Consider the following 12,427-nt stretch of genomic DNA (forward strand, 5'->3'; position numbering starts at 1 on the left):
CAGAGAATCTGGAGAACTTTCTAGATGTAAGCGGCAAAGCTGAAAAACAACATTGAATGCCCGTGATCTTTGATCCCTCAGGCGGCACTGCATTAAAAACCGACATCACTGTGTAAAGGATCTTACCGTGTTGGCTCAGGAACACTTCAGAAAACCACTGTCAGTTAACACAGTTCGTCACTACATCTACAAGTGCAAGTTAAAACTCTACCATGCAAAGTGAAAGTCAAACATCAACAACATCCAGAAACGCCACTGCCTTCTCTGGGCCCGAGCTCATTTGAAATGGACAGACACAAAGTGGAAAAGTGTGGTCTGATGAGTCCACATTTCACATTGTTTTTGGAAATCATGGATGTCGTGTCCTCTGGACAAAAGAGGAAAAAGACCATCCAGATTGTTATCATCACAAAGTTCAAAAGCCAGCATCTGTGATGGCACCATCAATGCTGAAAGGTCCATCCAGGTTTTGGAGCAACACATGCTGCCATCCAAGCAACGTCTTTTTCAGGGACGTCCCTGCTTATTTCAACAAGACAATGCCAAGCCACATTCTGCACGTGTTACAACAGCGTGGCTTGCCCATTCAAAATGTGTGGCACATTATGAAGCGCAAAATACGACAACGGAGACCCCGGACTGTTGATGAACTGAAGTCGTACATCAAGCAAGAATGGGAAAGAATTCCACCTACAAAGCCTCAACAATTAGTGTCCTCAGTTCCCAAACGCTTATTGAGTGTTGTTAGAAGGAAAGGTGATGTAACACAGTGGTAAACATACCACTGTCCCAGCTTTTCTGAAATGTGTTGCAGGCATCCATTTCAAAATGAGCAAATATTTGCACGGTTCTTTTCAGGTATCCTTAAGAAATTATTCGATCCATCGACATCAACAACCTTTTTGCTTAAAGATTCCCTTATCGGTCCTTCAGAGTGGCTGCTGTTTTTGGGGGTGTTTGTCAGCAAAATGATCATTTCTCTGCAGCAGGTCTGTATAATCAACCGTCTCTGCAGCGCGGCTTTGCTTTGAACCTTGAACCAATGAAGCAGTGCTTTGATCTTCAATCTGCTGCTTCGTTGGTTCTTTGTTTTATTTCGCTTTATCTTAATTTTTCCCTCCTAAAACCCTAAAAAGCATATGTCTGTTAGTAATATTTACCTTTTTTATGTTAAACCGACCTGTTATGGTCTTCTGAAACAGTTGATAGATGTAGTTTATAACTTAAAAACGGGACAGATGCTTTTTTTTTTTTTTACCCTAAACCACTTGTTTCTCTCTCTCCCTCTCTCTCAAAGACTGGAATCTGAATCCCTATGAAAGATACCAGTGGGTAAATAACTCCCCCACCGAGATTTACTATCAAAAACCATAGTTGGGCACCGCAGTCTTGTTTGAGGGCAGGCGCTAAAGGGTTAAAATATGACGCATATGACATAATTTCTCTTCTTCCAGGGAAAAAACACAAATTACAGGAAAACAAAGTAAACATGCAAAGAAAAAGTGACGATGCAGTGGAAAGTGGACGTGTTGAGGTTTATTTAATGACTCGGAGCTGAAACGTGTCAAGGCGGTTTTGCAGGTGAGAGAACAGAGCTACTCTGGTTAGCTGTGTAGGCTAACATTTACTGACACGACGTCTCCCATCTGCTTCATCTTCCCTGTTCCACTGGGAGCCGAAAAAAAAGTACTTTTCGCGACTGCTTTGGTGATTGCAGCCAAAAGTAACAGAGTACACCATTTTTCCATGTGAAGTTATGCTGTGTATATATTGCACAATGGGAGCGGAGCTCCCCATTAGTGGTCACATCCTGCGATATCACACAGGGCTCAAACGAGACTGTGGTGACCTATTGTTACATTTTCCAGAGTATAACTTGCATCTTTCTTATTTCTGGATGTGGAACTCACTTTAGAAAACAGTCTTTCCCAGGGGGCAAGTTTAACAACGGACAGGAAATCAACACAACACCTGTGCACAGGTGTCTGGACAAAAGGAATCGTCATATGGACACTGGTGGAAAAATGAACAGTGGATTTATGCAGCAAGCTGTCAGCCTGTGGTGTGTACAATAAATAGTTTTAAATTTAATTAAAAATATGCAAACTGCTAAAAATAAGCATGTGATGGACAACATATCTGATGTTATCTATTGCAGATGGACACAGATTGCTGGCCCACAGGATTGGAAACACTACAATAAAAATGAGAACATTTGGCTTTTTTTCATCACTTCTTGAATTTGGTATTTTTGTACACTGTTGTTGTGTACTTTTATTATTCATTCTTTTATTGTTGGGGTTTATTTTTTTAATTTGCTGATTCCCGGGAAAGCCCTATAAAAATTCTTAATATTATGATTATTAATAAGCACATGATTAATACCCATGCATTCCTTCTCACCATTGTGGGAGAAATTGGAATTTTCTGATACACGAAAACTGTCAAGGGTGAGTAGAGCACTCCGAGTCTTGAATGCTAACAATGTTTTCATGTGACTAAGGTCTTCAGAAGTGAACTTGTCCTTTAATTGTCAGATGAACCTTTATTTGCATGGTTAGACTTTGCTGGGTCTGATGGGTGTTCCACCTGGGTCAGCTTGTAGAGCCTCCTTTAGCTTGTGTTCTGCCACAGACGACAGCTGCTGATGAGGGATGAGGCTCCTGGTTTTCTGCTGCAGCTCAGGACTTTCATACAGCATCACGTGTTGAAAGTTAGACTGAAGGGTCACAAAGAAGCTCATGCTGCTCTCCTGATAGACATACGGACCATCCAGGTAACAGACAAGACCACATGCGGTAGACACAGAAAATAAAGAGCACATGAAAAAAAGGAACTAAAGCTCACAGTTACTGTCACAAGGATCATACACTGGACTAACACAGGCAGACAGCACATCTATTCTATATTAAATCATTAGCATCCACCCATGACTTGAATGTCTTTAATTTACTTCTATGCTTTTAACTGTCATATGTCTTTGTAGTTTCTGCTTTTTCTCAAAGATTTCAGACATCTTTACCAAAGATGGCGGTTGTGATAGAGGAGGGGCGGCGGCTTGGCTGGAGATGGCACTGCTTTCGTGTTCTGCCACTGAGGCCTCGGCAGCCTGAGGACTAGGTTGGACAGGATGTCCCCCGGCCAGCCTGTGATCCCGCTCGGCTGCTATGGATTCCCTGATGAGCTTCAGCTGTTCCACTGATGCAGATTTGGGAAAGATCAAATGAGTTTCTGCCTGAAAAGAAAAGCATTCACGCTTCTGGTTCACTTGAGCAATGTAAAAACAACTGCAAAATGACAAAGAAGTAGGGGTGCCAGAAAAAAAAAAAAAAAAAAAAAGATTCGCGTCCGAATCACGATTATTATTTATTAAGATTCTGAATTGATCCAAAATGTCCAAGAATCGATTTTTAAAAAGCATTTTTTAAAACATTTTCTTGCTAACTCGCTGTGTGTACTGTTTGTCAGGCAACGGCTTCCGTACTACAGCGTCCCCACGAGCGGAGGGTCTGGCGTGCTTCAAACATTCGTGAGCTGCAGCTTAGCATGGCAGACGAAGAGCTAATTCAGCCAGCACCGTCTGCAAATGTTAGGGCACATTTTGGATTTTATTATTTTCTGCGTAAGAAGGAGCTTGACATGACTTATGCAGTGTGCAAACTCTGCAAAATGAAAGTCAAGTACTTCGGAAACACTTCAAATCCACAAGCCCACATGCGACGCCATCACCCGGAGCTAAAAGAAGCGGAGCAGCGGTATCTGCTGACTACTGACCAGCGCTTCACTAAACTGCCAGCAAACTCTGAATGAGCAAAGCAGATAAGTAAATTTACATCTTTAGAATCACTTGATTAACCTTGTAAAGCTGCATTTTCTTAAACATAAACATTTAAGTAATATAACTATTTCTCAGAGCTCTTTCAATCAAAAATAGATTCTGAATCGAATCATCACCCCAAGAATCGGAATCAAATTGAATCGTGAGTTGTTGTAAGATTCACATCCCTACAAAGAAGGCACAAAGAACATTTAATAACCATCTATGGAACCCTTTATTACAGTGGGGTAAAAAAGTATTTAGTCAGTCCCTGATTGTGCAAGTTCTCCTACTTAGAAAAATGAGAGAGGTCTGTAGTTTTCATCATAGGTACACTTCAACTGTGAGAGACAAAATGAGAAAAAAAAAAAATCCAGGAAATCACATTGTAGGATTTTTAAAGAATTTATTTGTAAATTATGGTGGAAAATAAGTATTTGTTCACCTACAAACAAGCAAGATTTCTGGCTCTCACAGACCTGTAACTTCTTCTTTAAGAAGCTCTTCTTTCCTCCACCTGTTACCTGTTTTAATGGCACCTGTTGGAACTCGTTATCTGTATAAAAGACACCTGTCCACAGCCTCAAACAATCAGACTCCAAACTCAACCATGGCCAAGACCAAAGAGCTGTCAAAGGACACCAGGAAGAAAATTGTAGACCTGCACCAGGCTGGGAAGAGTGAATCTACAATAGTCAAGCAGGTCGGTGTGAATAAATCAACTGTGGGAGCAATTGTAAGAAAATGGAAAACATACAAGACCATTGATAATCTCCCTCGATCTGAGGCTCCACACAACATGTCAACCCGTGTGGTCAAAATGATCATGAGAACAGTGAACAAAAATCCCAGAACTACACGGAGAGACCTGATGAATGACCTGCAGAGAGCTGGGACCAAAGTAACAAAGGCTACACACTATGCAGAGAGGGACTCAAATTCTGCAGTGTCAGGTGTGTCACCCTGCTTAAGACGGTACATGTCCAGGCCCATCTGAAGTTTGCCAGAGAGCATATGGATGATCCAGAAGAGGACTGGGAGAATATCATGTGGTCAGATGAAACCAAAATAGAGCATTTTGGTAAAAACTCAACTCGTCGTGTTTGGAGGAAGAAGAATGCTGAGTTGCATCCCAAGAACACCATAACTACTGTGAAGCATGGGGGTGGAAACATCATGCTTTGGGGCTGTTTTTCTGCAAAGGGGACAGGACGACTGATCCGTGTTAAGGGAAGAATGAACGTAGTCATGTATCATGAGATTTAAAGCCAAAACCTCCTTCCACCAGTGAGAGCATTGAAGATCCAACATGGCTGGGTCTTCCAGCATGACAATGATCCCAAACACACCGCTCGGACAACAAAGGAGTGGGTCCGTAAAAAGCATTTCAAGGTCCTGGAGTGGCCGAGTCAGTCTCCAGACCTCAACCACATAGAAAAATTGTTGAGGGAGTTGAAAGTCTGTGCTGCCCAGCGACAGCCCCAAAACATCACTGCTCTAGAGGAGATCTGCATGGAGGAATGGAACAACATACCAGCTACAGTGTGTGCAAACCTGGTGAAGACTTACAGGAAACGTCTGACTTCTGTCATTGCCAACAAAGATTATGTTACAAAGTACTGAGTTGAACTTTTGTTATTGACCAAATACTTATTTTCCACCATAATTTACAAATAAATTCTTTAAAAATCCTACAATGTGATTTCCTGGATTTTTTTTCTCATTTTGTCTCTCATAGTTGAAGTGTACCTATGATGAAAATTACAGACCTCTCTCATCTTTCTAAGTCAGAGAACTTGCACAATCAAGGGACTGACTAAATACTTTTTTACCCCACTGTATGTGTAGTTACAACTAATTACCTCTTCAAATCCCATCTCAAAGAGACATTCCACAGCTCCTTTGATGGGCAGCAGTTTGGTGGAGAATGTGGGATTACCTATACGAATGGATCTGTACTTTTCCTCATGAGGACACCTGTTGAGAATCATCACCACAGTGTAAACAAGACAGTGGTAAGATGTATGATTTTTCGAGACATAGCACATCACTAAATATTTGAGTCTCACTAGTCCAACGAGAACTGATGAGGGTTTTCTGGATGAAGAGCGAAACATCTTCAAGGAAAAAAACAAGTCCAGTCGACCCGTCTCAACCTACACAACAGAACTCAGTCTTCACTGCAGGAAAAATACTGACACAAAGCTGGCTGCTGGTCACCAACAAATTGGATTTACCATGTTCATTATGCATGGGCTTAAAGAGGAACAGAAACACTTTTTAGGAATTTGTTTGTGCATTCCTTGGTACAAATTAAGTGTTATTCATACACTTGCATAATGTTTGAGCACAGTGTAGATAATATTATTTTAATCAAATTCACCGCTAAATTAACATGTAAATGTCCATTGGCTGAAGTCAGTGGAGGCACTTCTGGTTGAGGTTGTCCTCTTCTGGGGACGAGTGCAGTTTACTGAGCTTGCTCATTGAAGTTCTATTAGCCTCATCAAGAAACAGGTAGAATATGCTGGAAAGCTGCACATGTTGGCAAAGCCACAAACGGACAAACAAGGGAGACAATACTTCCTTCCATAAGTAAGTGGTTTTGGTTATTCATGTCACTTTGTCTGTGACATTTTGTTGATAAACAGGTGTATGTTTCCTGCCCGTGTCTGTGTGTCGTCCGAGGACACGAACCAAACCTACACACACCACTGACTTCATGAATGAAAAGCCAAAACCTCCTTCCATCAGTGAGAGCATTGAAGATGCAACATGGCTGGGTCTTCCAGCATGACAATGATCCCAAACACACCGCTCGGTCAACAAAGGAGTGGGTCCGTAAAAACACACCGCTCAGTCAACAAAGGAGTGGGTCCGTAAAAAGCATTTCAAGGTCCTGGAGTGGTCTAGCCAGTCTCCAGACCTCAACCCCATAGAAAATTTGTTGAGGGAGTTCAAAGTCCGTGTTGCCCAGCGACAGGTTTTCCTAAATTCAAAGAAAATAATTGTTCTTCCACAGCATAAGAGGACATGTTTACGGCCCTTTTGATGTGATTCAGTTGCTGAGCTCCAGCTAATCATTATTGTTTTCATTGCAATTAATTTAAATTCCCTTTTGTAAGATCACGTTGTCAGGAGTAACGGAAGCTGGCAACGGATGGACAACGTGCAAGGAGAAAACTTGTTTTAAATGATGTGCTTTACATCTGCCCTGTAGACAAGAAAAGCACGGAAAGCTTGATGATGATGATTATGATTGTTTTTACTGCTTTGGTGTTTGCTATAACAGCAGAAAAGGAAAACAGGAATTTAGAAATGAATGTGAAATTGAATAACATTTATGACATGTAATATACTTTTTGGTTGATATTCTTCTATCAACATGTAAAAGGTTGATATTTTAAAAAAAATAAAAAAGTTACAAGTGTTAAGCTACAGTCTACACAAATCTAACATGTCTAAAAACGTGCATACAAAAAAAACCAAACATACTAGATGTGTGGAGAAAAGATTATGTTGTTTTGCCCCTGTCTTAAAGTAACCCTAATGATGTACTTGTTATTATTACACTGAATTTGTTTTTGTAGCCACTAACGACTGGGAGTGAAGCATGCTGGGGTCATTCTGAACTGGGAGTGAAGAGCTGGGGTCATTATGTTTTTGCAAGAGGAAATAACTTTCAGATGCCTGTTGATTAAAGGAATTATGTGCGCCTGGGAGTTTGAGATGGCCACTCACCCTCCCTTCGCGCACACACTAGAAAAGAGGGGGCAGAGCCATGCTCCGATAGAGTCTGCTGCGGGTTGCGTACGAACGCCCAGCCGGTTGACAAGCGCACTCTGCCGAAGGTGTTGGCTCTCCACCTTAAAGGCGTCACGGTAAGAGAGAAAGAGATATTTTATGCGCTGCAACCACTTGTGTTTGATGTAACTGCTTTTGTGGGGAATAAACATACGCCTGTTTGTTCTAGCAAAATGCAGTCTGTGTGATCATTTCTGTGTGCCGATCTGACCAAACCTTGTTTCAAAACACTAGATGATCCAGATTAACCAGATTATGAAGAATATGTAAATGGCTCAACAAAATTCTTGTGCTTGTTTGAGTCGAATATATACTTGCAATTGTTACATTATTAGTTACAATTAATTAAATAATTAATTATTATATTATGGCCAGCGAATGTGAGGCTGTGTTGAATCCCAATGACAACGTAGAAGTCCGTCTGTCAGCCGATGCCGTCAATACAAGTCGGAGAGGTAAGGAAACTGAAAGGCAGGTCAATAATACACATCAATCTACATGAATTGGCACGTCTAATGTAATATATAACATAATATATACACAACCTCAATTCCAGTGAAGTTGGGACGTTGTGTAAAATGTAAATAAAAACAGAATACAATGATTTCAAATCCTCTTCAACCTATATTCAATTGAATACACCACAAAGACAAGATATTTAATGTTCAAACTGATAAACTTTATTGTTTTTGTGCAAATATTTGCTCATTTTGAAATTGATGCCTGCAACACTTTTCAAAAAAGCTGGGACAGTGGTATGTTTACCACTGTGTTACATCACCTTTCCTTCTAACAACACTCAATAAGCGTTTGGGAACTGAGGACACTAATTGTTGAAGCTTTGTAGGTGGAATTCTTTCCCATTCTTGCTTGATGTACGACTTCAGTTGTTCAACAGTCTGGGGTCTCCATTGTCGTATTTTGCGCTTCATAATGCGCCACACATTTTCAATGGGCGACAGGTCTGGGCTGCAGGCAGGCCAGTCTAGTACCTGCACTCTTTTACTATGAAGTCACGCTGTTGTAACACGTGCAGAATGTGGCTTGGCATTGTCTTGCTGAAATAAGCAGGGACGTCCCTGAAAAAGACGTTGCTTCAATGGCAGCATGTGTTGCTCCAAAACTTGGATGTACCTTTCAGCATTGATGGTGCCATCACAGATGTGTAAGTTGCTCATGGACTCTTGGTCCAATGGAAGCTGCTATCTGACGAAGGCCTTTTGGCCGAAACGTAATTATTATGAAATAAAACAGCGGCTAGACATCAATATTTTGAGTGCTATGCTTTTTCTTTATATTTAAGTTGCTCATGTCATACCATCACAGTTTGAAATGTGGACTCATCAGACCACAGCACACTTTTCCACTTTGTGTCTGTCCATTTCAAATGAGCTCAGGCCCAGAGAAAGTGATGGTGTTTCTGGATGTTGCTGATGTTTGGCTTTCACTTTGCATGGTAGAGTTTTAACTTGCACTTGTAGATGTAGCGATGAACTGTGTTAACTGACAATGGTTTTACGAAGTGTTCCTGAGCCCGTGCTCTTAAACTGTTGGACCATTTTTTTTCATGCAGTTGTTCACAAAGTGGTGATCCTCACCCAATCTTTGGTTGTGAGCAAATATTTGCACAAAAACAATAAAGCTTATCAGTTTGAACATTAAATATCTTGTCTTTGTGGTGTATTCAATTGAATACAGGTTGAAAAGGATTTGCAAATCATTGTATTCTGTTTTTATATACATTTTACACAACGTCCCAACGTCATTGGAACTGGGGTTGTAATCCTGACACTGCTCATGTGCACCATTTTCATTGATTTCACGCCAGAAATTTTCCAAGTTCCAGTCCAGATTTCTCCTGTTTGTTCAGCTAAAATGTGTTGAACTTTTCAAATTTGACATGTTCTGTATTTAATGTACAACTAGAGTTATTTTCAAATGGACTGAATCAACTGGAATGAGAATTTGTTCCTGGGAGTTTTCTCACGTTGATCCGATCGCCTAAACATTAGTTGAAACTTATCTGAGAATTCAGAAACCGAAAAAGTTGAAAAAAAAAAAACTGACAAAAAACCCTTCGATTCAAGTGCATGGACTAAATACATTCTCCTGACATCTGATCACATCTAATTTAGCTTATGAAAAGCCACTTGTAAAAGAAATCTGTACTTGAAAATTTTTTGCAAGGTAAAATTTTGTGGCATTAGAAACTACTGTTGGAGGAGGTTTGCACTCTATGAGCGCAGTACTCCAGCATTTGTTCAAATAAATGTTACATTTGAGGTTCACCATGAAGATTTGAAATTGGCTCAACTCATTCAATGTCAAATTTAGTCGCCAAGTACTCAACGACTAAAGGTACCACAAGTCAACTAATGATTTTCATTATTCGCCCCAACCTTATTAAAAAAGTCAAGTTGGCGTCTTGGTCCTTTTTGATCAAATCAGACCCATTTGAATTTAATCCTGATGAACTTTAAATCATCTTCCTGCAGCAGAATAACGTTTCCATCCATTTCTAACACATTTCAACAAGATGCGAAGTTAACAGTAACATCTGTAATGGCATATCTCATTGTCTTTTGTGTGGACAAGTGGCGACATGTTACATTTATCCTTCAGTCTCACATCAGGATGTGAAAACCTGACTCTTAGTATCCACTGTGGTGATTCATCAGAGACATTTCCAAATAATTTTACGAATACAAACATCATGAAATCAGACCACAGACTAAACCCAACATGAACGAGGAAAACAAAAATATCCTGGTAACATTTGCCACAGAAGTAATAACCTGGATTTCAGGGAATTCCCAGAAAACTCCCATCACAGTTACAAGTGGAGTTACGTTCCTGTCTTCACCTATGTTCATGAACTTAGGGTAATGACTTAAAGAACAAAGTTGCAGACACAAGTGGGGGAAATGAGGTTCCTCCATGGGGCCTCTGGGCTTACAATCCTGTACAGGGTGAAAAGCTCAACTATCCAGCAGGGACTCAGAGTAGAGCCACTGCTTCTTCACATCAAAAAGAGCCAGCTGAGGTGGTTCAGGCACCTGGTGAGGATGCCCCCTGGTGGTCTCTCTTGGGAGATCTTATAGGTATGTCCAATGGGGAGGAGGCCCCAGGGAAGATCCAGGACACACTTAAAGGATTATTTTCCCAGCTGGCTTGACAAGGTCTCAGGATGTGAATCCTTAAGATTTCTTATAACCAAAAGATCAGTTTTGTCTAAAGAAGTGTTTGCAGTTGGAAGTGGCTATTCGTATGTAGCTGCCAATATTTTTAAAGTTCAGGCAGGTTTACATTAGGGCTCAGAGATGGAACCTGCCAAAAAACGAACTTTCTCAAAATTTCTCGACCGAAAACAAAACTGTGACCTTGCCAGGGGTCATCAAAGTTCAAGACATAAATATGCAGAAATTCCCATCTTTCAAGTGGTGTATCATTTAGCACCATCAAGTCCCCAAGCTAGTTTATGAGGTTTCTGGTGTTTTTCCCTTAAGCACACAGGCGTAAATTATCAAGATCTTCTGACCTTCAAATGCTCATACCTTTCTTGATATGTGACACAGAACAAATATTTAACACCAGATCTTTTCCAACCACACCATTTCTGTTACAATTCCTTAACTTTAATTTTTTTTTAATCACATACCTACATGTTGATGTTGAATACTTCAAAAATGTGACCCGAAGCTGATGGAACAAAATCTGCTACTAATGACGTAATGTATCCAGTCCAGAACTCAAAATGTCACAAAAAACAGGGGCCGGATAGCAATGATTAATATTTTTCAAATGTCGTGAAATTTCACCCAATTTGTTTTTTACCACTAAAGGAACCAAAAAATGAAGAAACACCTTGAAAAAGTTGAAGTTTGTTTTTCGGCACGACCCTGTTAACCACATACAGCGTTTAGGTGAGTGATTAATTCTTAATTCTTGTGCAACATCTTTATTTTTATAGAAAAGCTACAAAGTAATCAACCTTTGATGACGCATAGAAAAGCTAAACAGTCAATGAAAGTAACGTTTTTTGCATACATCTTTGTGACTCTGCAACATCTTACTTTGCACTCCAGATAATAACCAACCCTGTCCTTACAACAGATTAAATATCTATAAAACACCCAAAGACTGACAAACACAAACCTCTGACCACACTTAGCACAAGATCACCTCAACATAATTGAAATTAAAAGATGAGAAAGAAAGAAACTTTTAAGCTTACCAGACAAGAATAAGTAATTAAACATTTACATTGACTGTTTTCCGAAGTTCCAGACTGTGATGAGATTAAAATGTGAAGTTCAGTTTGTGATTTTAGTGATTTTAATGACTCGGCTACTTTCGCTGTTACCTGAGAATATTATCCGCGTATGTAAGCAACAAGTTGGCAACGTCCACGAAGACTTCATTAGAATTCTCACATAGTGTCGTGACAGCCGGAGACATTACCATATTGTATTTGACACTTTTTAAACTACAGATCTGCTGCTAAGAGCACGAAGCTGGAGCTAAGCTAAACTGTGTTTTGGGTCCTGGTTCTAGTCGTCCTCATAACGCCTGAAAGGGTGTTTACAGCTTGAAAAGTATTTGTGCTGTATTAATGTGTTATTTCAAGTTAGGTCTGGCATTGTCGCTATCTGTTTTCTTGTGTTATTATTTTAATTACTTTTTTTTTTAACTGAATCCCCCGTCCTGACGGGTTTAAATACGCTGGCATTCAGAGTAGTCACCTAAAATTAGCTGTGAACTGCGTACGTTCAGCAACTTCTTTCAGCAACTTTCAGTGAGGACCTT

General features: G+C 40.2%; 1 protein-coding gene across 1 annotated transcript in view; it reads right to left on the minus strand.

Moving 5' to 3' along the window:
- ngly1 (N-glycanase 1) overlaps nucleotides 1–12,085 on the minus strand; it is a 44,457-nt gene extending 32,372 nt beyond the window's left edge. Inside the window, exons 1-4 of the mRNA XM_034161468.1 lie at nucleotides 11,985–12,085; nucleotides 5,680–5,794; nucleotides 3,023–3,235; nucleotides 2,590–2,752 (exon numbers count right to left, since the gene is read on the minus strand). Coding sequence (XP_034017359.1) covers nucleotides 2,590–2,752; nucleotides 3,023–3,235; nucleotides 5,680–5,794; nucleotides 11,985–12,085 — 592 coding nt within the window. The remainder of the gene's footprint in view (nucleotides 1–2,589; nucleotides 2,753–3,022; nucleotides 3,236–5,679; nucleotides 5,795–11,984) is intronic.
- Between the last annotated feature and the right edge of the window lie 342 nt (nucleotides 12,086–12,427).

The sequence above is a fragment of the Thalassophryne amazonica genome, chromosome 20 (assembly GCF_902500255.1).
Source record: "Thalassophryne amazonica chromosome 20, fThaAma1.1, whole genome shotgun sequence".
NCBI classification, from domain to species: domain Eukaryota; kingdom Metazoa; phylum Chordata; class Actinopteri; order Batrachoidiformes; family Batrachoididae; genus Thalassophryne; species Thalassophryne amazonica.